Consider the following 26,072-nt stretch of genomic DNA (forward strand, 5'->3'; position numbering starts at 1 on the left):
TTATGTTGTCCAGGCACTAATGCTGCTGTTGAAAGGGTATTTTCACTAGGGAATGATTATTGGAGCAGTGAGAAGTCGCAACTTTCTGTAAAAACATTATCTGCCGTCTTAACAGTCAAATTTAATATGCAAAATGAAAGTTGTTCGGATGTGGCTACATTATTAGACGAACATCCTCATTTGGCAAAAAAAATCCACTCCGAAGAAAAATATGTTTTTAAAAGAAAATAAAGTTTTTATCGTTTTTTCTTATTTTTTATGAAATACTTGCAAAGTGTACTCCTTTTGAACAAAAAATAGTTGGTCACCTTAGTTTTATTTAAACTCTAACTTCTAGCACTTCATAAGTCTAGGAGTCACTCTAAAAAAGTCTCCCGTTACTGATTTAGTTCATTCGGAGCATTAATATATATGTATTTGTTAAACATGTAATGCAGTATGAGAATTATAACGATAAGTTAATCATACTTAAGTGGATCTTTTACTTTAAAGATAGTAACTATCTGTCATTTTCATACATTGTGTGTAAGATTTATCAGCTCTTGTATTATCAGTTAAAGCGAAAAAGGAATTCCTATATACATGTGCAATACTTGGAAAGAAAAGCATTTAACTGCGTATTGATAATTATGATAAAAATGTGTAATAAAACATACAAAAATGATACGCAATCAAATGTAATGAGATAATCACGGTTTTATGTTACTATCTTTATAAAGTTACTTGTATCAAATTCGAGTACTGTATCACGCACTAAACACTACAGTTTTCAGAGTATTTACTTACAGTGTGTGATACAACGTAAATTGAAACAAATATTTACCCCACAGATTTATGAGTTATATGTATCAATCGGTTGTAGTTAGATACTAAAAGCATTTGTTATTGTTTCGTAAACATTTAAAAATAATTGACATTTTTACCACCAATATTGTCAGAGATACTGTTAAAGTGCTAAAACACTTTATTTTGATTAGGACTAGAATTTGAATGTCACTCTATATACAGGATTATTAATCCAAATCTTCATCAGATACTTGTAAGAAACTACCAATGTAGAAAATTACGGCAGGAAGAAGATTGACCCCAGTTTGGCCCAACATTCAATTCTGATTCTAAATTAGCAACTAGTATTAGATCAAACATGACAAATGCTTGGTTTGTCATTTCGGCCTAAACCTAGTTGGCAATCTTGATAGACTACTGGACTTGCTGAACAAAACTAACCCAAGATTGGACAGCCAATAATGGGCCAAGATTTAATGAACAATCATCATCAGCATAAGGTCGTCAGTCCTAAGACTGGTTGGACACGCACCTCCATTCTTTCCTGTTCTGAGCTAATCTTCCCATTTCCCCAAAACTAACAAAAAAAAAACTTTTGGGTGTTTCATTCCCACCAGCCAGTAATGCTGGTGGGCGGGGCGGGCAGTCCCACTGGACTACGCCGGAAGGTAGGGCGGAAGGCCCTTTTCAGCCTGCTTTCAGGAATCGTGGGAATGGGTGGGTGGTGGTTCGGGTGAGAAAGTTGAGACAGACGAAATGAAGACTGTGGAGTATTACTGTCCCAGCATTTGCCTAAGCGATCCAAGGAAACCACAGAAAAACTTGGATCAAGGCAGACGGACCCGGAATCGAACCGGCGTCCTCCCGAATGCTAAGCAATAGTCTAAACCTCTAGACCAGGGGTCGGCAACCTTACAAGCCACAAATTGTTTTCTTGCCAGTCAGCACTCCACATGCCAACTTCTTCACCTCACTGTAGCAATCTGGAAGACTATTGGGATGCGGTGAAAAGCGAGTACAAGTGGCTGAGAAATAGAATCAGTGTCTAATCCTCGTTAATCAATTCAGAACGATTTTTAAATATTTTTTTTTGATAAAATAAATTATATTTTCGTATGGAAGCCGCAGCTTCATATCCAAAGAGCCGCAGGTTGCCGACCCCTGCTCTAGACCATGCCGCCCGGTTAAAGCATTGGTACATAAAGCCAAAGGTCCCGGGTATGATTTCCGGCGAGGGTGTCTCATAGCAGCAGCAATTTTTCCCCATTAATTTGAGGTACTTTCTAGTGCATAAAACAAGTGAGTTTTCACATTAATATTAAATATTAACTATGATTGTAACTTTATTAAGGAATTCTATATCCGATCGCAGGAAGTTTCGACAGAACACAGACCAACTGTACTTGCTGCCTCGTACCACAAACGGCAAGATGAACGCCATCTGTGGTTCAGTGCAGATATAGTGAAAATCAGTATATTCAATTTATGTTGATGGATATCTACTTGCTGTATGATCGAGCAGCATGGCCTAGAGGTTTAGACCACTGCTTAGTATTCAGGAGGACGCCGGTTCGATTCCGGGTCCGTCTGCCTTGATCGAAGTTTTTCTGTGGTTTCCTTGGATCGCTTAGGCAAATGCTGGGGCAGTAATATTCCACAGATTATCTTTCATTCTTTTCTGTCTTCATTTCGTCCGTCTCAACTTTCTCACCCGAACCACCACCCACCCATTTCCACGATTCCTGAATGCAGGTTTAAGAGGGCCTTCCGCCCTACCTTCCGGCATAGTCCGGAGGAACTTCCCGCCCACCAGCATTACTGGCTGGTGGGAATGAAACACCCAAAAGTTTAAAGTTTTTACTTGCTGTACTGCGTAGCTCAACACGCCGTTTGTGGTACTTCATCATGGAGGCGACTTTCCATCATGGTACTTATCTAGGTTTTTATATTTGTCTGAGGCAGCTAAAGAATCGCTCTACAGTACTCCTTATGCGCGGTTTAAAGACTAAAGAAGGGTTTCGTATCTTTTAACACATGAACATTGGAGAGCTCAGTTCTATTATGTTTATCTTGCCCCAACTGTTTCCAGTTCCTGCCCTTGACACCCTCGGTGACGCCCATGATTACTATCGTCACCAAAAACGTAAAATTTTATAAATTATTGATCGATTGGGATTTAACTCGATGTCTACCACTTTTTACTATCAAAAATTAAACGCAATTTGATTAAAAATACAATATGCTAAAAATATGAGACATAATGCTATCCAATGATAGAAGATTGCCTTGAAGATTATTTTTTTGTCTCTTAAGTATAAAAAATTGATTAAGCAATTGGTATTGTTCTTACTGTGTTATTCATTAATGTAAGGTGCTCATATTCTGAAAGATGTAATCTTATGTGAGGTTGAACTTATTTATTATCCGATTCATTTAATACCGTATTGGATATTTTATGCTTAACGAAACACTGCAGTGTTCGTTCTTTTTGATTTTAACCGTAAACGGTTTCAATATTGTATCAAGTACAGTTAGATAATATATTTACTCTTGAAGTTTTTTTATTTAATTTCATATCTATTTTACAAGTATAGCGCCTAGTAATATAAGAAAACCAAGCAAATTCCATTATGTTTTACTTTTAATTTAGTTGCAAGAAATGGTTTATACGACCGAGTGAAACTAAATTAATATTGGAAAAAACCGACACTTCTAACCCATTATTTCCTTAACAAAAACGGCAGTACAACAGAATACTTCCTAGAATGTTTTATATTTAAATATTTCATTATGAATACCTTGTACAGAAAATATTGTTTTTAATGTAAAGCCTTGATTTTAAGGGATTGCAAAAAAGTAATTTCAATTCGACTTGAATATTAGGTAGCTATCATTCGTTTGTCTGTCCATTATTATTATTTTCGGCAAAATTGAAAGGCTCTTTAATCAGAACATAGTTATCTATTATTAGGCGTATACACGTGCGTTGTACGTGGAAGCGTAGGTACTTTTCATTTTGTAATATGCCTTTCAAAGTTCAGATGTAAATAAAGGCGCCTATTTAAAATTATAATGTCCAGGTCGAAAAAAAACAAAGGAATTTTGGACTAATCGTAACTGTTGTCCATAACGAAGAACGAAGAACCGTTATAAAGTAAGCAAANAACCGGCGTCCTCCCGAATGCTAAGCAATGGTCTAAACCTCTAGGTCATGCCGCTCGGTCCAAAACTAACAAAACAACCCACATCCTTAACTACTTGCGAACAGCAATCTAATCTAGATCTACCTCTACAATAACAACAAGCCAATGCTTAACTGTCCCCGTATTGTAACAAATTTGGCGAAACATTAAACCTAGCCTTCGCATTTGAAGATTGGCAGAACTTTTGACCAATATTCACAAGCATGTGGTTGATTTCCCACTACAGGTTTACGTTAACCTACAAATGTACTTGAGTGGGACAGATATCAATTTGAAACATAATCTATTTGATGAAAATATCATCAGAAACTGCGCCATTAGTTCGAAGTGAGAATCTTAGCAAGAGCATCAATGTCATCAAAAAAATAAGAATTTCAAACCTTTTTTCAACGAAAGTAGAGACCACAGAAATTTTTTGTCCATAATTTTGAAAATTGTAATTGTTGTACTATTTTATAGGAATAACTATACAAATAATAAAAACATTACACATGAATACATCTTTTATCAAGCAGCTATCAAAGACTAGCCCATTTATAATATATTGCGTAAGTACGTATAATAAAAACAATGATGCGTTTTCTTGGAATATTGTTGATAAACGCATTATCGGCAGTTTGAAGGAATGATATGAAACGCAAAAATGCTGCAAAGCCGGCAAAACCTTTGGACTGTTTTTTTTTATAATTAAATTACTTGACATTAATAATGCCATTAATGGTTAACAGAAACAATTAAGCCTGTAGAACGATTGATATATAATTAGGTCACGACGTTTTTTCATTTGCAAGCTAAATACGTGTGGTGTAATGTCGTATAACGATAAATAGTCACTTGTATGAAATAGATAATAGTATTGCATTAAGTTCACACCCCCCAGGCAAATTGTTCGTATTTGGTAACGATTTCATTTCAATCGCATGTATTTATGTTTTAACTATTAGTGTTTACGAATTAATTAAATTAATTAGAACAATTACAAGCCTAATGTTTATAACTGTGGTTAACATTCAATAAATATTTTGTGATGCTCGCTTAAAATATCTAGAAGCTATATTAATGTGAAAATTCATTTAATTTTTATCCACTACAAATTACCTCCAATTAATGAGGCACGCTCTTATCGGAAAAAAGAACCTGGTACATTTGTCTGTGACCTGTTAAGTGAGTTTCGTTGTTGTTGCTGCTGGCGTCTCTCGTAAATTAGTGATCAAACATCAAAAAAAAACTTTTGGTGTTTCATTCCCACCAGATAGTACTACTGGTGGGCGGGCAGTCCCTCTGGACTACGTCGGGAGGTAGGGCGGAAGGCCTTCTTCAGCCTCCTTTCAGGAATCGTGGGAATGGGTGGGTGGTGGTTCGGGTGAGAAAGTTGAGACAGACGAAATGAAGACAGAAAAGAATGAAAGATAATCTGTGTATTATTACTGCCCCAGCATTTGCCTAAGCGATCCAAGGAAACCACAGAAAAACTTGGATCAAGGCAGACGGACCCGGAATCGAACCGGCGTCCTCCCGAATGCTAAGCAATGGTCTAGACCTCTAGGCCATGCCGCTCGGTNCGAGTACAAGTGGCTGAGAAATAGAATCAGTGTCTAATCCTCGTTAATCAATTCAGAACGATTTTTAAATATTTTTTTTTGATAAAATAAATTATATTTTCGTATGGAAGCCGCAGCTTCATATCCAAAGAGCCGCAGGTTGCCGACCCCTGCTCTAGACCATGCCGCCCGGTTAAAGCATTGGTACATAAAGCCAAAGGTCCCGGGTATGATTTCCGGCGAGGGTGTCTCATAGCAGCAGCAATTTTTCCCCATTAATTTGAGGTACTTTCTAGTGCATAAAACAAGTGAGTTTTCACATTAATATTAAATATTAACTATGATTGTAACTTTATTAAGGAATTCTATATCCGATCGCAGGAAGTTTCGACAGAACACAGACCAACTGTACTTGCTGCCTCGTACCACAAACGGCAAGATGAACGCCATCTGTGGTTCAGTGCAGATATAGTGAAAATCAGTATATTCAATTTATGTTGATGGATATCTACTTGCTGTATGATCGAGCAGCATGGCCTAGAGGTTTAGACCACTGCTTAGTATTCAGGAGGACGCCGGTTCGATTCCGGGTCCGTCTGCCTTGATCGAAGTTTTTCTGTGGTTTCCTTGGATCGCTTAGGCAAATGCTGGGGCAGTAATATTCCACAGATTATCTTTCATTCTTTTCTGTCTTCATTTCGTCCGTCTCAACTTTCTCACCCGAACCACCACCCACCCATTTCCACGATTCCTGAATGCAGGTTTAAGAGGGCCTTCCGCCCTACCTTCCGGCATAGTCCGGAGGAACTTCCCGCCCACCAGCATTACTGGCTGGTGGGAATGAAACACCCAAAAGTTTAAAGTTTTTACTTGCTGTACTGCGTAGCTCAACACGCCGTTTGTGGTACTTCATCATGGAGGCGACTTTCCATCATGGTACTTATCTAGGTTTTTATATTTGTCTGAGGCAGCTAAAGAATCGCTCTACAGTACTCCTTATGCGCGGTTTAAAGACTAAAGAAGGGTTTCGTATCTTTTAACACATGAACATTGGAGAGCTCAGTTCTATTATGTTTATCTTGCCCCAACTGTTTCCAGTTCCTGCCCTTGACACCCTCGGTGACGCCCATGATTACTATCGTCACCAAAAACGTAAAATTTTATAAATTATTGATCGATTGGGATTTAACTCGATGTCTACCACTTTTTACTATCAAAAATTAAACGCAATTTGATTAAAAATACAATATGCTAAAAATATGAGACATAATGCTATCCAATGATAGAAGATTGCCTTGAAGATTATTTTTTTGTCTCTTAAGTATAAAAAATTGATTAAGCAATTGGTATTGTTCTTACTGTGTTATTCATTAATGTAAGGTGCTCATATTCTGAAAGATGTAATCTTATGTGAGGTTGAACTTATTTATTATCCGATTCATTTAATACCGTATTGGATATTTTATGCTTAACGAAACACTGCAGTGTTCGTTCTTTTTGATTTTAACCGTAAACGGTTTCAATATTGTATCAAGTACAGTTAGATAATATATTTACTCTTGAAGTTTTTTTATTTAATTTCATATCTATTTTACAAGTATAGCGCCTAGTAATATAAGAAAACCAAGCAAATTCCATTATGTTTTACTTTTAATTTAGTTGCAAGAAATGGTTTATACGACCGAGTGAAACTAAATTAATATTGGAAAAAACCGACACTTCTAACCCATTATTTCCTTAACAAAAACGGCAGTACAACAGAATACTTCCTAGAATGTTTTATATTTAAATATTTCATTATGAATACCTTGTACAGAAAATATTGTTTTTAATGTAAAGCCTTGATTTTAAGGGATTGCAAAAAAGTAATTTCAATTCGACTTGAATATTAGGTAGCTATCATTCGTTTGTCTGTCCATTATTATTATTTTCGGCAAAATTGAAAGGCTCTTTAATCAGAACATAGTTATCTATTATTAGGCGTATACACGTGCGTTGTACGTGGAAGCGTAGGTACTTTTCATTTTGTAATATGCCTTTCAAAGTTCAGATGTAAATAAAGGCGCCTATTTAAAATTATAATGTCCAGGTCGAAAAAAAACAAAGGAATTTTGGACTAATCGTAACTGTTGTCCATAACGAAGAACGAAGAACCGTTATAAAGTAAGCAAATGAATTTCAAATTTTTGTTTTAAAAAATAACATCGTTTAATGTTTCAGTATTAAAAAATTTTCATAAACTATATCCTATAAAAAGATTGTTAAAGGTGTATGTTTGGAGCGCGGCGCTGTACGAGTGCGAAACATTGACGGTGGGCTCGACGGAAAACAAAAGGTTAGAAGCGTTCGAAATGTGGTGTCACAGACGAATAATGAGGATACAGTGGATAGAGAAGGTTAGAAATGAAGAGGTATTAGAAGGAATAGTAGAACAGAGGACTCTATGGAAGTCAATAAGAAATAGACGAGATAAGTTGGTAGTACACCTCTTAAAATATGAAGGGCTAGTCAGAGACATAATAGAGGCAGAAATAAGAGTTAAAAGATGTAGAGGTAGACCGAAGATTAGATTATTGTTCGCAAATGGTTAAGAGTGTGAGATGTTCTATTTAGTTTTAAGGAAATGAGAAGATTAGCTCAGGATATAAAAGAATGGAGGTGGGTGTTCAAATCCGTCTTAGGACTGACGACCTTATGATGATGATATCTTATACATGGATTTAGTAATAGAAGGCTTTTAATTAGGTGATGCTTGAGTCTTTTGTTGTAACTTTTAAATGAAAGTACTAGAACAAAAGTTCTGGAAGAATAAATATTCAGTTAGCATCATACAGGTACCACCTGTTTCTCTAAAAACTGTCTTGAATTAACTAAACTGTCAAAATCTTTTGCCTAAGATCTCAAGGATCTTAAATTGCATTTATTGGACAAATAAGTATTATCTACTTTATTTTGAGTATGAAAACTTGACTCAAAATGTTTCTGAAAGACCACAATATGTAAATTTCCCGCGCAGAGATACAGTTCATTTCAAGTAGTTAGAGATGTGACCTTGAAGAAATCTGCGCGAAGAAAGAAATAATACACACTAGGTGTGAGCAAGACAGAAAGAGTTGGAACAAGAAAACAATATAATCGCCATCTTACAAAAGTAAAATAGCACCATTTTATGAAATGCCTCACTAATAAGTATCCACTGAAATTGTTTTTAATGTTTATCAACTTGATTAACTATAGAATACGCACGTAGCTCATATAATTTTCGAATTTTGTAGTTGCTCGGTGCAGAGTTTGGTTTATTGAAACATTTTCTATCATACCTTGTCTTAATGGTGTCCCAATAGGTGTTTAAGAAATTGAAAAGTGTAGTATAGCCATTAGAACTGCCAGTGAGCATACTGAATATCAAATAGATATCATTGTCGGTGAAGTTTCCATTGTTTTCCATTATGGTTACATTCAAGATCTTTTCCACTTTCCATGGATCTGCTGGGCAACCAGCTAATGTCTTCAAAAGATACGTTCTCTCATTCTGCTTTCTCTCCGCCGGGAAGTTGATGACCCTTTGAAGTCCAAATTCCCATTCTTGTTTTGTTCCCCATTTGAACACAGGACAAATGTATCGATTTTGTACACTGCAAATTAATTGTTAATTCTATATAGTAATCCAAAAAAGAAAAGGAATATGTACGGATTTCCTTCATCTGGACTCTCAGCTTTCATCCACTTATGGAACGCTTCTTGGGCCTCCTTAATGCATGGTTTATAACCAGCTTGGCACAGGAAAACTTTCACGGATTCTCGAAGTTGTGTTGTGCCTTCGCTCTCTCCATCAACTGGTTCATTACCAAGTTCTTCGTAAAGTGGTGTTAACAAAAGACGGACATACGTCTGGGAAATAAATGCCGTTTGTATTACCAGAAATATATCTACTTTTCTAAAAACTTATACCTGAAATTTGGCATGAACTTCTGAACTATCAATATGTCTTCCAATATGATCGATCATGGTAAAGATCGGATACCATGCCAAGTGTTCTCTTTCGTGTTGCAGGAAAAGTGTCATGTTGAGGGCAGTTCCGAAACTCAAGTCTCCGGCATAAGCCAAGTTCCAAGCGTCATGAAGCAACTTTGCTCTCGTGTTCACTGGAATCTTCTTCCTTCCATCATTCGTGAGCAAAAATCTGGCCAACATATTCCAGTTTTTGCAGTCATAGTTGACAGGGAATGGACCAATTTCTTCCGGATTGACTATTATAAACTCGTCACTCTTTGCTACGTTTTCTATTCTAACTTCACGCTCCCTCTTCATCCATTTTACTGGAGTAAATTTGGTAAAGTCTAAATTACTTTGATTAACCATTACGATTGGTATCCACCATAAGAATTTCTCCTGGTCAGGAACATCATGGGGCCGTTCCCGTAGATATACCTTCTGCAATTGTGGAAAAAATCTTGAAGTGGACTGTTCTATTATGTTTAGATAAAGAGAATAAAAAGAAGAAGCAGAAAAAAATTATGACCTGTGTTATATTTGCAGAACCGTCTCCATAATTCCTTTCAACATCTACAACTGGTAGTCGATCTTTAAGTATCCACGAAGCTGCTATATCAGTTGCTGAAATGGTATCGTCTAGGGTTTTGTCGAATCTTGCTTGATCTGTTATTGATGCCCATGTATCGTCTCCGAAGAATGTACTGTATTGTCTGAACAAATAATCAAATTTATGTGAAAATCTACTACAGTAAGAACTTAAGAAGTCATCAAGTACCTCTCAGACATGAATCTCTGCAGACCATGGATAACTGTATGTTCACCTAATGTATAGTTGAGCATTCTGAAAACTAGTTCCGTTTTTGCGGATCCAGAATCTTGTTTGATAGCGGTCGCTTTACCGTGGGGGTACCTTTTACTAAATTCGTAGTAAATTGAGTACAACATAGTCATTGGCCAGTTGTGGAATGTTTCGTTATGGTCTGTAATCTAAAATAATTATATAGTTGATAGCCTGTTTCTAGATTAATGTAGCAATAACCTTTAGAGTAATGTAGGTGGTAACATATCTGGCTAAAGCATTATTGATATGAGCATCGGTCCACCAATAGGGGGAAGCCCAATTTCCTAGCCACTGGTACACCAATTCATGTGTTATTTGCCAGGACCCTTTTGCAGTTAGTTCGTTTTCTCTATATACACAGAAAACAGTATTAAGTTCACTTGATTTTTGGCTCCTGAAGTAGTATTTCTTACTTGAACATGATGAGACCCCAGCTATCGGATGGTCTCGAAGAGTGGTAGTAAGGTAACGCCACGCAATCTAATTTTGGGAGAGGATATGGAAGAGACCAAAACTCCTGTAACGCCCTCAAAGACGTCGCAATCTTTTCTAGGGATTTTTCAATTTCTGGCAGATATTGTATTGTACCCCATACGCCCAGCGAAACATCTAATGGGGAAGGCGTCAAAAATACTTTCGTAAGGTTTGATAACCGTTTCAAATAACGAGACAATGGAGCATGTTTGAAATAGTCATTTATTTACATTTCTTACCTAAATCGTCTGTTTTCGAAATGTTATATATTATCCTCTTCAGTGATCCTACAACAACACCAACGGAGAATGTTGACATTGGTGGAGTTATGCTAAAATGAGTCCACATCCAACCAGGGTCGTCACTAGAATTGAATAATTAGATAGCTGTTTTAAATGTAATGTTATTTCCTACTGTTCGTCCATAGCTAAAGGCGGCATATTTGAAATGGCATTAGTTGATTTATGATGAGCAACGCTTATATTGAATGGAACCTTATAAGCGGGCTCATCGAAACATGGAAACGCCATCCTGGCACGGTTTGGTCTAAAATTGGTTCCGATTATCCAGTTATCCAGTCCATCATTGTCGACGTAACTTATTCGAAACATGCCCTCGCTTCTATTGTCCACGAGTATTCCGGTAAAGAAAATTTCAATAAACCCCCTACTTTTATTTTTCACTGGTTTCTCCAGAGTTATGGTGTAAAAGGATTTGGTTTTTTCCGTGCTGATCACCTTTATCACCTGCGTGATAGCTGGCGTTTCATTGCTGTTATCATCTTCAAAATATTCAACCCTGAAGGAAGTAGAGGGTACTGTGTTAATGTATTAGCGAACAAAAGGTGAAGTAGGGTAAGTATTTCATTAGGAGACTATATCAAACTTTATGAAGGATCACAAACGGCGTTGCGAACGCCATCTGTGGCTCAATTCACATACAGTGGGATTCAATATGTTCAACAAGGTCCATTTACGTTTATGGATATCTAATTCATGGTGGTCAGTGTTGGTTCATATTGTGTTGCCCCTCGCCTTCAGGTAGAGTTGGAATATGTCTTGTTGAAACTGCCTGCGACGCGTTGATGGAACCCAACAAGATCGAAATCTCGATCCGCGTCTGGTAGTTTCGACAGAACATTGACCACCATGAACATCTTTGTTTCTTTGATCAAATTTTATAATGGCTTAAAACAGTTTATAGCAGAACCAAAAATGGGTTTAAGATTGAAGATGTTTCAACACAAAATTGAATCAAAATCTGATTCAAGAATTTCTCCCTCAAGCTAAAATTTTAATATTGCAGTACAACTACAAGCCATGATTTATGCTTGAAAATAATGTTAGGATGAGGTCCTTTTCACCAAACAGACCTTGTTGGTCTCCAATTTAATTACGATTGAAGAAGGGTCAACCTTCATCTGCTGATGGTACCGCTTACCCAACATTCATCCATTTGATGGGCATCCTCATCACAACCATAATGAGTTTCTGAGGATGCCAAACATTGGATAAACGATTCCATCCTTTGACTCACCGAAGAATATCGAACCTTTTTCAAATATTACCGGCCAAAAAAGCCTTTGCCTTTTCATACTTACGATTCGTTTCCATCCCCGTTAATAAGTTTGACTGTGGTACTGTCGTGAAAGACAGTAAGACTCTCGTGAGCATGTAATACAATTTTATTGGTTTCTTCCTGCCATACTAGACCTATAATGACCTGACCACTGAATGTCCCATTGAAAGGGTAAGGGGATAACACTAACTTGTAACTTGTTGGAGCAATATCGTGAGGTAGTCGAGTGTCCGAAATCAAATTATGAGTTTCTATAAGATCGATGCTTCTCTTTGTTACTGCTCTGATCTAATTTTAAGGATAATAAATTCTTTATTACTTAGTTAATTCAAGTGACTTACAAGTGAAGATAACATACCTTAAATACTAAGAGAAATAAGATGAGAACTGTAGAAGTCAATTGCATACTGATGCTGAGCTGTCCCCTATAAATAAAAAAAAAAATGATAAATCTGAACTAAACTCTCGAAGCTTCACTGGGGTAGAGTACCGAAAAATGGGACTATCCTGACCAAACCAGGACGTATGGTCGCGTCATGTTAGAGTGTAGTGGAATGTTTTACCTTTACGTACAGTTAGGTTTTACCTACAGGAAAATATTGATCAAAATGTCCGACTGACATTTAAATGAAAATAAAATTACCCACTTTTGATGTAAATTTATTTTAAGGACTACATTATCACGTCGTTAGGGATTTATCTTAGTGACTAAGCAGCAAAAATGTTATCTCGGCTAATGAATCAGGAAAGTGACAGAAAAATCCTCGTGTATTCTAGTATTATACTGGTGTAAATATTAACCTTTGCGCCTTAATAATTGGTTCGGCTTAATCACAATATTCAAAACTGAACTATTTTTAAACGAGTACGTAATTAATTTCTGCTTTTGTGGTTTTAGAAAGCACGCAAAAAAGGGGCATTATTATGCTTGTCACTTTTCCATCGACTTACCTGCCAATTACTTTGTGCTACATCGCAATAGGCAATTCAAGTCAATTATTGTTATTAATATTTGACTTTTTCTTTGCCGAGGTAATGAAATAATTGTTAAAACTAACAAAACATTAGGCGTCAATTCAAACAGGTGTTTGTTAGCAATGTTAGCAGGTCATAAACTCCTTATCACAACATGCATCATGCTTTATCTCCTTCGTACAGAATTGTCTCAAACTGTGTGCTAACATTTTCTGCAGCGGTAGCATTGAAAATTAGCTTGTTCATTATGCGTCAACACCTTAAATTTACCGAAAGAAAGCGATTTCTTCCAAGCTGGGAAGTATACATATTATGTGTTTTGGTTGTTTCATCCGATCGTGTTTTTGCTGAAGTTGTAGAATCAAATGATCAGGTAACGTCACGTCAAACAAAAGGTTGTAAATGAATCTGAACTTAGTTATTTTCTATTTTTCAGATGTGTGTGAAAAATGCAACGACTGTTCCGATAGCATACCCAGTCTGTTTTGATTCAAATGGCAATATTGTTTTAAAAATTTGCACGCCCAGTGGCTGGGTCTTAACTCAAAACCAATCCCAATGCGAACACTCTGGGCTTTCTCTAATATGCCCACAACCATTTGTGTATAAAGAAAGCAGATGCATACACTTCACAAAACCACAAAAAGCGGATGAACCTTGTCCAATACCAGGAGCTGGATACGTGGAAGACATTGGTTACAACGATTTTATATGGCTGCCCTTCAGAAGAAACAGTAAATTTTTACCATATACAATAACTACCCTCGGATCGCATTATGGCGAAAAGGCAGATTTTAAGTGTTCCTCTAACTGTTGTTCAAAATCCAGAGAACGCGTACACGATTGTTTGATAGCAAATGCAACTTGTATTCAGGATGTTCCTTGTGATTATCAATATCCTCACATGTGTGCCTACAAATACAACCACTTTCTACACAAGTGCCCAAATGGATGTTTGCCGGCTGGATTAGGCAAGAAACATTGTTTCTGCAAAGTGTCAACTGAAAAACAGAACGCAACTAGAAATAATTTTTGCCGTAAGTTAGCAGAACCGACAACGTCATCGGAATTAACTGCTGTTAAAGTGCTGGCATTCACAGACACCTGCTGGATATCAATGAAGAATGCTGAACGTTTCTTCACCAATAAATTTCCTGCTGTTAATGCAACTTCGATAAAGTTACATGACGAGGGCACCTTGTCCTGCGCCGTTTGCCAATCTGAACCAGTTCCTTATTCTACGCCTGAAATGATGTTAACTTTTGACCGGTCAGCAAGGAAACTGTTTTTGAGAGTGTTTTATCCAAAAAGCTTATTCAAAGATGACGATGGTGAATTGGCTTATTGTTTTGTAAACATATCCAAGAATAACGCCGAAAGAACTGACGTAGAAGAAATCTGGGATTCTGAAGACGAATCTGACAGTGAGTTGTCGAGCCCTTTCAAAATATTTGAAGTTTCGATCGAAACGGACACAGAAGCTTTCTATTGGTGCGAAAGTTTTAAATTGCCAAATCTGGAACGAATAACCTCCAACGAAGCAAGGGCTTACAGAAAATCTAAGGGATGTCGCCTTGCAAGTAGGGTGATATTCTACGGTTACTGCTATTACAAGGCGAACTGCCACAAAATGCAAATTCAAGATTTTAATGAAATGGTAGAAGATATATTTGACGAATACGAAGATAGCTCTAATCCAACGTGGGATAGTGTAAGCGTTATGGAAATTTTCGGTGTAAATTCAACTAATCAAACAGCCGATTTATTAATTCACTTCAGTGTAGAAGAATGCTATGCTCTAGAAGAAGTAAAAAATTTATTAGAGTCTGTTGTTAAACCAAGGGAAAATAAATTGTTGATTTTGTATGTAAAATATGTAGACTTTTGCTTACCAGAAGTTGCGAATGGATTATCGTGGCCATTAACGCCTGTTGGATCCACTACTATCCCTGAACAGGTTTGTGTTCAGCAAAATTTTGTCCCGGTTACCAGAACATGTACAGGAGATCACTATTCTGGTGCCTATTGGCTACCAGTTGTAGGAACGTGTTCCAACCAAACCTTACCAGAAACGTCGCTTGTATTGTTGAATGTTTCCAAGTCAACACTGAACGACACAAGTTCTGTGTTACACGATGTGCGTAGAATAGTGCAACAAACAAAAGAAATTAATATTTTAGACACCTATACGATTGGAAATATTTTATATCAAGCTTCTTCGACTGCCCAAAGTATATTCAAAAATGACATCACAGAAGCAATTGAAATAATTAACATACTCCATGATTGTAATGATAGTTTACTGAAACAATCCCAAGCAATCCTCAATTCGACGGACAGAATTCTGGACGCAACCGAAATATTTTTGGAGAGCTTCAACATCAGCAGCGCCAAAGACGGTTTACTGCTTTATAAACAAAAGAATCTTTTGATGTTATTGACGAACCCGTTTGTTAACAACATAACTGGATTGGTAGCTTATGGCAGTGACTTTAACTCATTCCTTGATATGGATGTAGATTTCCTCTATCTCAATTCTACAAACGTCGAGTTGATGGATTATGAAGATTTGGAAATTGCATCGTTCATTTCTAATGAAACGCTTTCTCAGTTGATTGCACAAAATAATTTAACGGAAGGTGATTTTAAAATAGCTATAATGATCTACTATAACGAGTCTTTTTTTCAAACTGGAAAAAAAGAGGTTGATAGTAAAATCATCAGCATATCCATTCCTGGTTACAGCAATCTATTGCCTTTTTCGGTACCAGTATTTTTTAAGAGAGAAGAAAATGATGATTATGACAGTAATAAAACGAGACGGTGTGCATTTTGGAACTATGGCATTGACGCTCCAAATTCTAAAGGACAGTGGAGCAGCGTGGGGGTTGAAAAATCGAATTTGTTTGAAAACTCAATTGACTCCTGCATCTATTCTCATCTCACTCATTTTGCCCTTCTAGTGTCGAATGTTCCTCTACTAGTTAACGAAGATGATAATGTTACGTATGTCATCCTTGAACCAGAAAAGAACAAGGAACTGGAGATAATAACGCTATTGGGATGTGTACTGTCCTTTTGTGGTATACTGGGGATATATTTGACAGCTGTGTTATTTTCGTCATGGAGACGCAAAACAGGAAATAAAATACTTCTGCAACTTTCTAACGCAACTCTTTTGATACTCGCAGGTCTGTACCTGTTAGATACCGCTAATTTGCAGAACACTGTGTGGTGTACAATATTGGGGATTCTACTGCATTATGCTATTCTGGCTAAATTTTCTTGGATGCTGGTAAGTGCCCTTATGCAATTGTACAGATTTGTCAAAGTAATCGGTCCGATGCCGTCCCATATTTTCCTAAAATCCCTTATTGTCGGTTGGGTTTTACCACTGATTCCAGTCGTCGTAGCGACAACGGTAAAATTTGAAGCATACGGTACGGAGATGTGCTACCCCAGAAATGAAACTTTGTATTTTGGTGTTCTTTTGCCAATTTTGTTAATTTTACTCGTCAATGTTTATGTTTTTGTGGCAGTTATGAATAATATAAGAAAAAGTCATGCTAAATTTTCCCACGTATCGAAAGACATGCTCCGTCGTGAACTGTATCTCGCCATCTTGTTGTCATTTCTGCTGGGAATCCCTTGGTTGTTTGGCCTTATGATTGAAGTGAGCTACTTTAGTAATTTTTTACAAACCCTATTTGAATATCTCTTCTGCATTTTTGCATCTATTGAAGGATTCGTACTGTTCTTCTTTTACATTTTACTAGACAGTGCAACTAGAAAAATGTGGTGCAGATATTTCAACAATAATTTCTATAAAGCGCCTAGCACCAACAAAAATCGCAAAAGTCCTACTAATAGTATCCTAAACACAAAGGATACTAGTAAAGTCGTAATCAATAGTATTCACTGATTACTGATTACCTATTTCCTCAAGTAATTTATGTATTATATGTTTATAACCAAGGGTTATCGTAAAAAGTGGGATTAATTTAATATAATGCTAATACATGTAGATTAAGTCTGATAACTTTTTTTTAATTAAATTGTCAAATATTCAAGAAAAAAAGTAGTTTTTACTTTGTTGTACCTACTAATATAATAATAATAATATTACGATTGGGCCCAACATTATATCAGTATTAGATGCATCATAGCTAAAATAAATAATAGACAATAAGCAATAAATATTTTGCGGGTATATTGCATCCTACCTAATATTTTATTTACTTAATTTCTGTAAAATGTGACATTTTTGCTGAAGTTATAGCGATAATATAATGTGTTAGTAACCTATTCTTGAGTAGATTATAGAACTAATAAAAAAAATGTGTCGCAGATACGTAATACACAATTATTTTGTAAATTTTTATGTACTTATATCATAAATATTTCAATNTTGGTCAACTAAAAGAAATGTATAATAGTGGTATAGTGAATAAAGGAACAGCTTTACTGAGAATGCTAAACTTCACGTTATCAGGATCCGTTTTCAAAAAGGGAACCCAGGATTTCATAAAGAAATGGTAAATTCTGGATTATTTTATTTTCTAATTCTATATTATTCTTGGAGCTGTGATCCAGAAGGATTATTATGCTGAGTCTTTTTGTGTTTAATTGTTGACGCCTTCTTGAATTTTAATGATGTGTCTTATCACTGGTTGTTATTATCATTAATCATACACATCATGATTTTATAAGACAATGAAAATTTAGGTCCTTTGAATCAACAAGGTACTTCTTATTCCCTTTTCAGCGGTTTCCCATGCCACTTGACAGACAAATATAAATCACTTATAAAAACGGATGCAGTGTTGAATATGCAATGATATCACTTTGAATAAAATAAATTCATACGCACTTAAGCCTAACTGAGGGGAGTTATTATTTAGTTAAGTCGCAATTGTAAAATTGCCTTTAAATGGCTTCCTGCCGGGAGGTTTATCAAAACAGATTTGTGCAATATTGCTTAAGAATATCGTCTGTTATTATCTATAGAACGGTTACTATTTGCATACAGGGTGGAAAATTTTCTATTTTTTAATAGTAGCTCCAACCAGAGAACAATATGCAGGACTTGGAAGAAATGAACCGTGCATTAAGCCTTTTACAGAATGAGAACAATTTAAAACTGTGGCGATTCATGTAGTCTTATCAATTATTGTATATAGCCATTGTATTATTATTGTGTAAATATTCTTTTCTATTTCTATACTTACTCTATTCTATACCTGCTCTATACCTATTTTTCAGCTAAACGACTATTTAATTAAAAAATTAAAAGGAATACTCACCCCTAATTACCACAAATAATTTTATATGAGCGGGCACGTGTTTCGCGTTGATAATGCCCACGTGTGAAGTGGGCGAAACACGTGTCCGCTCATATAAAATTATTTGTGGTAATTAGGGGTGAGTATTCCTTCTTACAATCTCTTTTCAAAGACTAAAATCTACTTAATTTCAACTTCACCATTCTACCTTCTTAACTCTAGTCTTCATTTTTCGTTCTTGTTTTATTAAAGTTTGTTATCGTTATTCCGCATTCTATTATTTAACCACCTCAACTCAGAACACACAAAGAGACCAAAAAACTAAATTTAATATTCAAATTAAGTTAATCTATAAGCAAAACGCGTTAACTTTTTTGGTGTTAATTAAATGACAACCTAACTTTTTTGATTGGATCAACTCTTCTTCCAATTACTGCGCTCCATCTTCTCTTAAATGTTTTAACAATGTAAAAATTTATTTATTGTCTGCAACTGTTTTTATTGTATCGAACCATCTAAGTCAATAACAATATAAAAAAGTCTGCTGTATGATACCTACCATTCTTGAAACGAGAATGTATAGAAAATAACCATAATGGAAAATTTAATTAGATTATGACGCAAAGAATCATGTGTTGTTGTAAAGAAAATTTACCTTACAAACAAACTTGTTATTCATAGAAATAATATAACTAGAATATGCCTACCCATTCAATATGTACTTAATGCAAATAAATACGTATATAACTATGTATTTGTTAATAGGTTAGTACACAGAATTTCTTTTTTATATGCTTGGTTTAAGATAAGGCATCTATGAAAACAATTAAAAAAGTTTTGAAAAGGGTGGAAGTTGATTGCTTTTGTATGTTTGTCCATCACTCAACATCACTTCCCTGTTATAGATAGATAGAAAGGCGGCAAAGGATGCGCGGAATGCGACGATTTAAGGTTTTAAAGATTAGAGTTCTATAAAATTTCACCTTTATTAAATGCTACCAAGAGAAAACAGCAAAAAAAATAATTAAAAAAATCGCCTGTTTTCACTAAACCATTGCAGGGACCTCGGAGGGTTTAAATGTTCATAGTAGGGTGTAATGTTGGTTGCATATATTTAAATTAAAATATAGAGGGTTGTTTAACAGTTTATTACCTGTAGCTTTAACAGTAATTATTGTAAGTTAGACGATCTTGGTAGACCTATACGTTAATTAATTCTTCAATCATAATTTTTCAAAGCTTATACTTAAAGCTACTTATCTCAAAAAATAAATATGTATAAAGATGACAATTTTTTAGGTAAAGCACAATTTTCCAGAAAATAGCTTCCACTATATTCCATAGCTAAAGGCGGCATATTTGAAATGGCATTAGTTGATTTATGATGAGCAACGCTTATATTGAATGGAACCTTATAAGCGGGCTCATCGAAACATGGAAACGCCATCCTGGCACGGTTTGGTCTAAAATTGGTTCCGATTATCCAGTTATCCAGTCCATCATTGTCGACGTAACTTATTCGAAACATGCCCTCGCTTCTATTGTCCACGAGTATTCCGGTAAAGAAAATTTCAATAAACCCCCTACTTTTATTTTTCACTGGTTTCTCCAGAGTTATGGTGTAAAAGGATTTGGTTTTTTCCGTGCTGATCACCTTTATCACCTGCGTGATAGCTGGCGTTTCATTGCTGTTATCATCTTCAAAATATTCAACCCTGAAGGAAGTAGAGGGTACTGTGTTAATGTATTAGCGAACAAAAGGTGAAGTAGGGTAAGTATTTCATTAGGAGACTATATCAAACTTTATGAAGGATCACAAACGGCGTTGCGAACGCCATCTGTGGCTCAATTCACATACAGTGGGATTCAATATGTTCAACAAGGTCCATTTACGTTTATGGATATCTAATTCATGGTGGTCAGTGTTGGTTCATATTGTGTTGCCCCTCGCCTTCAGGTAGAGTTGGAATATGTCTTGTTGAAACTGCCTGCGACGCGTTGATGGAACCCAACAAGATCGAAATCTCGATCCGCGTCTGGTAGTTTCGACAGAACATTGACCACCATGAACATCTTTGTTTCTTTGATCAAATTTTATAATGGCTTAAAACAGTTTATAGCAGAACCAAAAATGGGTTTAAGATTGAAGATGTTTCAACACAAAATTGAATCAAAATCTGATTCAAGAATTTCTCCCTCAAGCTAAAATTTTAATATTGCAGTACAACTACAAGCCATGATTTATGCTTGAAAATAATGTTAGGATGAGGTCCTTTTCACCAAACAGACCTTGTTGGTCTCCAATTTAATTACGATTGAAGAAGGGTCAACCTTCATCTGCTGATGGTACCGCTTACCCAACATTCATCCATTTGATGGGCATCCTCATCACAACCATAATGAGTTTCTGAGGATGCCAAACATTGGATAAACGATTCCATCCTTTGACTCACCGAAGAATATCGAACCTTTTTCAAATATTACCGGCCAAAAAAGCCTTTGCCTTTTCATACTTACGATTCGTTTCCATCCCCGTTAATAAGTTTGACTGTGGTNAAAGTATTTTAATATAATTAATGCTTTTGTAGCTCATTCACTGTAAAACGTTTTTTATAGTAAATTGTGCTACCAACATTTTTGAAACACCATGTATAGATTGGATTCAATAAAGTTTTTGCAAATAGAACGAACAAAAAGTTATCGATTTTTTTAAATGGAAAAGATCTTGTTTGATCTTCAGGTGGGTACATGATGTAGTACTATTTTAGCAGTGACTTTAATCATAAGAACACCAAGACTCAATAATTCAAATATTTATACATTTACTAATTTTGAATGGTTAAGCTGCTGAAGAAGTTTTTTACACTTTCTTTTTTAACGTAAGTACATAATAGTTTATAATGCTTAAAGGGTTATAAAAAGTAGTAGTAATAATATCGTTTTCCGAAAAGTTTACTTTATTCAAACGAAAGTTCATTATATAGCTATTTGTGAAAAAATGGACACATAATCATTTTCTTATATAAGAAAAACTGCTTAGAAAACCAAATATTAGGAAATAATTTCAGGGTTAACACAATATTAACGACTTTATTGAAGTACAGTACTGTGATAATTATTATGTTTACCTCACTTAGGATCATGTGATTGCAACAATTGTTTGAATAATGTTTTACACCTTTTCCAAATCATAAAAATACAACGGTTTTCAGGTCCGATTTCAGTAAAAGTTTACTATTGCTCGGTCTCTTAGTTGTGTTCTTATCAAAAGTTTTCTCAATTTTTCAACATGGAGTAGGTAGAAAAGTGAGTACAGGCATGTAAGCAAGTTTTCATAAAACAATAAAAATGCCAATAACATTTTTCAATGCTTGTTATACTAGCACATACATGCATGTATAATTACACTTGTAAAAAAGTAATTTATCGTTATCCAGCCTCAATTAATACGTTTAGGTGGCCATGCCGATATAACTGCTCGTAGCGAACGGTATTTTATGTAATTTGTTATATCTGATATGAAAACAATGCGCTATTAAATTTTTGATTTACAAACATGTTAGTCAGCATTGCATCTTAAGTAGGAGTACCTTCAAACAAGAGAGAAGCTACAATTTTTTTTATGTTTGCACTTGTAGGTTTAGTCTGTGAATCAAACCATAATATCTACCCATAAAAACAAAAATAACAAGTGAGTGTCATGGGGAAAAGAAGCATTGCAGTGACGACCAGCAGGAGTGAGTTTTTGCCAGCAGAGGGTGAAAATAATGAGTACGAACGACAAGGTGGATGCTTTGTTACCACCAAGAGGGCATTACTATTGGTCTTTTTGGCAATTGCTTGTTTCATCGTTCTCGCACTCTTAATGTATTATTACGGACCTAACAGTAAAGAAAATGAGGTGAGACCGTCATCTATTTCGAATATTTATACGTAATTTCCAAAAAAAATTGTAGGCGGTGTCGTCAGAAAAACCTGACATTGAGAATCTTATCAACAAGTCGATTGAAAGCGTGACATCCGACTCTCTACGCCTACCATCTCATGTATATCCGACGTTTTATAAATTACGAATTCAGCCGTATTTAAAAGAGGAAGAACCGGAAAAGAATTTTACGTTCGTAGGAAAAGTTATCATCGGGATTCGATGCACTAAAAGAACCAAAACAATCGTTATGAATGCCGGAAACATTCAAATTGGACATTCCGATGTCAGAGTCTATACCAAAAAAATACTAATAAAATCCCTTTCCCAAGTAAAAGAAGCTCCAAGTAACATGACTACTCAAGAACAACAACAAGAAAATATTTCCGATAGTAGTACTGCTCCAACTTCAGCTATTCCTTCAACAACCCAAAAACCTACAGAAGGTGTTTCCACCACTAGCGTTATAACGAAAGAATCGGTTAATTTTACGGCAAGTTCAACCACCGAAGACATTCCAACATCTACATCAAAAGAGGCAACAACAGCCTCTCCACTTTCTGATAATGGTCTTCCAACCACCTTGCCTTCAAGTGCAACAACACCAAAATCGTCCACTGTTGCTTCATCGACCACTGAAAAATCAAAGCAAGTGAATGCCAGTTCTTCATCACCCGTGCTGTCCAAAGGTAATATCGTTGAAGTTCCAGTAGAATTTATAGATAACATCCCTGTTTCCACAAAACTTGTAATCACTGTTGGACAACTGTTGGAAGTTGAGGTAAATTATACCATTGAAATAAAATTTTCGGGAAACATTTCCGACCATTTAGTTGGTTTATATAAAGCGCCTTATATTGATTCGTCAGGAAAGGAAAGGTAATTTGATAGAAATAAAAAGGCCCAAGTGTGACTAGAATGTCCTTTTCCCTTATAGATGGATTATCAATACCAATTTTATGCCTGTATATGCCAGAAACGTTTTCCCGTGTTTTGATGAACCTTCACTGAAAACTACTTTTGAAATAAGTATAGCCCGGAAAGAGAATATGACTGCACTTTCTAACATGCCTTTAAAAGAAACTGAGAATAAGTGAGAGCTTCTAGGAAAATGTTTCGATTTGTTACTTTATTCTTAAATTTATAGATCGGAAGACGGCTGGGTCTGGGATCATTTTGTAAAAACTCCAAAAATGACAACATACTCCTTAGCTTTCTCGGTAGGTGATTTGGATAATAGAGAAGTTTCTCGAGAAACCCCACAATTTCGAATATGGGCTGTGGATAAACTACACGAATCAAACTATTCAGCTGAAATGTCGGTGAAAGCATTGAACTATCTGGAAGACTATTTTGGAATGAAATACCCTTTACCAAAATTAGATTTTGTTGTGGTACCCGATTTGGTTGAAGATGCTGTTGAAAGTTGGGGTTTGGTGGCGTTTAGGTATTCCTTTATCATAGCAAACTATTTAATCTATGAGAATACTTAATATTTTATTTTCACTTTAATACTCTATAGAGATCAAGCACTTCTGGTGGATCCAAAATCAGAAAATTGGGAAATTAAGTCGAACATTTTACGAAATTTGGCCGAACCGCTGTCGCATCAATGGTTTGGTAAATTGGTCACGATGAGCAATTGGTCAGACTTCTGGTTAAGGGAAGGCATAGGAAAATTTTTGGCTTTTGGTGTTGTACAGTCTGTAAGTACATATAAATACTGTTATGGACCGAGTTATAAATTTGTTATAGATATGGAGTATCCATTTTTATACGTGTTAAATTTTAGATAGATTCTGAGATTGGTTTTTTGGACACATATGTAATTGATAACATACCTATTTTATATGCTGATAGTTTGAAAACAACTAAGAAATTGTACTATGGTATTGAAAATATTGGTCAACTAAAAGAAATGTATAATAGTGGTATAGTGAATAAAGGAACAGCTTTACTGAGAATGCTAAACTTCACGTTATCAGGATCCGTTTTCAAAAAGGGAACCCAGGATTTCATAAAGAAATGGTAAATTCTGGATTATTTTATTTTCTAATTCTATATTATTCTTGGAGCTGTGATCCAGAAGGATTATTATGCTGAGTCTTTTTGTGTTTAATTGTTGACGCCTTCTTGAGTTTTAAAGATGTGTGAACAGTGAACATTTAATCTACTTATCACTGGTTGTTATTATGATTAATCATATACATCATGATTTTATAAGACAATGAAAATTTAGGTCCTTTGAATCAACAAGTGAAGAAGAATACTGGAATGCTTTAGATAAGATCGTGTCTGATCAGAAGATATTACCGGAAAACATCACTGTTAAAGCCTTCATGAATAGTTGGACTAGACAAGCTGGTTATCCAATAGTAACAATCAACTCCATCAATACGTCTGGTCAGATTTTATTACATCAGCAGAGATTTGTGGAAGGAAACACTGACAGCGATAATGTTTGGATAATTCCACTCTCTTATATAACAAAATCTAATTCAACACTTGGCAGAGTTTGGTTAAATGGTGAAAAAGATAAGAAAGTTGATATTGAACTTTCTAATTCTAATGATTCGTGGATACTTTTTAATGCTGATGCTGGTGAACATATAAACAGTCTTGTGCCTTTGCTTCTTGAATAAAATATGCAATTTTTAGGGTTCTATAGAGTGAATTATGATAATGAAAATTGGAACAAACTTTTGAATCAAATTAACTCAGATCCATCGGAGATACCTTCATCTTGTCGCGCACAATTGCTATCCGACGCATTCGAATTGGCTTACAAAGGCATCATAAGTTACGAAATACCTTTAGACTTTACGAAATATTTGGAGAAGAATGAAAGACAATTTGCTCCATGGGAAGCTGCCATGAGGAGTTTTCATAATATAGAATATATCATAAGAAGATCTATGCATTTTGGAAAATTGCAGGTACCTTTATAGGAAACTAGCGACCCGCCCCAGCTTCGCACGGGTGCAATGCTGTTACTAAATATGTATATTTTTCTTTTGTTTAGATTATTATCGAGAAGGGGAAATATTCAAAAGACACCCCCTGAACATACTAAATATACTACAGAATGTTTTTATATACAACATTCACAGTTTTTTGTCATTAGACAATACAAAGCGGCTTCCCGGCCGGTACCGCCGCAACCGCTATGTTCCCGCATTTTAAATCTGTAATATCTCGAAAATATTCATTTAAATTACATGCTGCAAAGGGCCATATTGATCTATATTAAATGCACAATGTATTTAAGGTACTTAATTGGATAAGAATTAATGCTGTATTGCTTATAATCGCTTCGTAAATAAGTCATTATTTCTCATAAAAAGTAAAGGATAGAAATGGTTATTGTGGGTTATCCCTAAGAGATAGACATATACCATCCCGGACTTTTTTGTAGACCCTTTTAAGATGTACAATATTGTAGTACATTATTTTGATCTATCTCGTAGGGTT

At 35.6% G+C, this 26,072-nt stretch overlaps 4 protein-coding genes across 10 annotated transcripts in view; 2 read left to right on the plus strand and 2 right to left on the minus strand.

The window, feature by feature from the left end:
- Positions 1-13,459, minus strand: part of LOC108737908 (aminopeptidase N) — a 15,804-nt gene extending 2,345 nt beyond the window's left edge. Inside the window, exons 1-12 of one of the 3 annotated variants that reach the window (XM_018471091.1) lie at positions 13,371-13,459; positions 12,778-12,844; positions 12,442-12,707; positions 11,256-11,639; positions 11,081-11,205; positions 10,781-11,000; positions 10,566-10,716; positions 10,302-10,513; positions 10,053-10,236; positions 9,482-9,964; positions 9,222-9,421; positions 8,851-9,165 (exon numbers count right to left, since the gene is read on the minus strand). In XM_018471091.1, the coding sequence (XP_018326593.1) occupies positions 8,851-9,165; positions 9,222-9,421; positions 9,482-9,964; positions 10,053-10,236; positions 10,302-10,513; positions 10,566-10,716; positions 10,781-11,000; positions 11,081-11,205; positions 11,256-11,639; positions 12,442-12,707; positions 12,778-12,825 (2,588 nt within the window). In that variant the 5' untranslated portion in view covers positions 12,826-12,844; positions 13,371-13,459. Of the gene's footprint in view, positions 1-8,850; positions 9,166-9,221; positions 9,422-9,481; positions 9,965-10,052; positions 10,237-10,301; positions 10,514-10,565; positions 10,717-10,780; positions 11,001-11,080; positions 11,206-11,255; positions 11,640-12,441; positions 12,708-12,777; positions 12,845-12,909; positions 13,074-13,370 lie in introns of those variants that run through there. The other 2 variants (XM_018471090.1, XM_018471092.1) reach the window with 2 other exon arrangements.
- Positions 13,460-13,535: 76 nt separating this feature from the next.
- Positions 13,536-17,749, plus strand: LOC108737907. Its single transcript, XM_018471088.2, has 2 exons — positions 13,536-13,767; positions 13,831-17,749. The coding sequence occupies exons 1-2, from the start codon at positions 13,549-13,551 to the stop codon at positions 17,314-17,316; spliced, it is 3,705 nt and encodes a 1,234-aa protein (XP_018326590.1). The 5' UTR covers positions 13,536-13,548; the 3' UTR covers positions 17,317-17,749.
- Positions 17,750-19,476: 1,727 nt separating this feature from the next.
- Positions 19,477-21,234, minus strand: LOC112904477 (aminopeptidase Q-like; the record flags this gene model as incomplete). The annotated part of the gene is made up of 3 exons (XM_025974576.1): positions 19,477-19,490; positions 20,009-20,391; positions 21,194-21,234. Coding segments are annotated over 3 exons (438 nt in total), but the record flags the coding sequence as incomplete, so codon positions are not given.
- Positions 21,235-21,418: 184 nt separating this feature from the next.
- Positions 21,419-25,573, plus strand: LOC112904484 (aminopeptidase N-like). 5 transcript variants are annotated; one of them, XM_025974595.1, is made up of 9 exons: positions 21,419-21,555; positions 22,315-22,577; positions 22,633-23,480; positions 23,539-23,694; positions 23,749-24,048; positions 24,124-24,307; positions 24,394-24,629; positions 24,841-25,202; positions 25,260-25,573. In XM_025974595.1, exons 2-9 carry the CDS (start codon positions 22,377-22,379, stop codon positions 25,547-25,549), a joined length of 2,577 nt encoding a protein of 858 aa, XP_025830380.1. In that variant the 5' UTR covers positions 21,419-21,555; positions 22,315-22,376; the 3' UTR covers positions 25,550-25,573. The 5 variants fall into 5 exon arrangements, with proteins under 5 accessions (XP_025830380.1, XP_025830381.1, XP_025830382.1 ...); XM_025974596.1 differs by lacking the exon at positions 21,419-21,555 and adding an exon at positions 21,885-21,982; XM_025974597.1 differs by lacking the exon at positions 21,419-21,555 and adding an exon at positions 21,898-21,996.
- The last annotated feature ends 499 nt before the right edge of the window (positions 25,574-26,072 follow it).

The sequence above is a fragment of the Agrilus planipennis genome, unplaced genomic scaffold, assembly GCF_000699045.2.
Source record: "Agrilus planipennis isolate EAB-ADULT unplaced genomic scaffold, Apla_2.0 scaffold59, whole genome shotgun sequence".
Taxonomy (NCBI): Eukaryota; Metazoa; Arthropoda; class Insecta; order Coleoptera; family Buprestidae; genus Agrilus; species Agrilus planipennis.

Coding starts and splice junctions, on each gene's coding strand:
- LOC108737907 (XM_018471088.2), top strand. CDS start 13,549: ATGCATCATGCTTTATCTCCTTCGTACAGAATTGTCTCAAACTGTGTG. Junction 13,768..13,830: donor TTGTAGAATCAAATGATCAG/GTAACGTCACGT, acceptor TCTATTTTTCAG/ATGTGTGTGAAAAATGCAAC.
- LOC112904484 (XM_025974595.1), top strand. CDS start 22,377: ATGGGGAAAAGAAGCATTGCAGTGACGACCAGCAGGAGTGAGTTTTTG. Junction 24,049..24,123: donor TGGGGTTTGGTGGCGTTTAG/GTATTCCTTTAT, acceptor AATACTCTATAG/AGATCAAGCACTTCTGGTGG. Junction 24,308..24,393: donor CTTTTGGTGTTGTACAGTCT/GTAAGTACATAT, acceptor GTTAAATTTTAG/ATAGATTCTGAGATTGGTTT.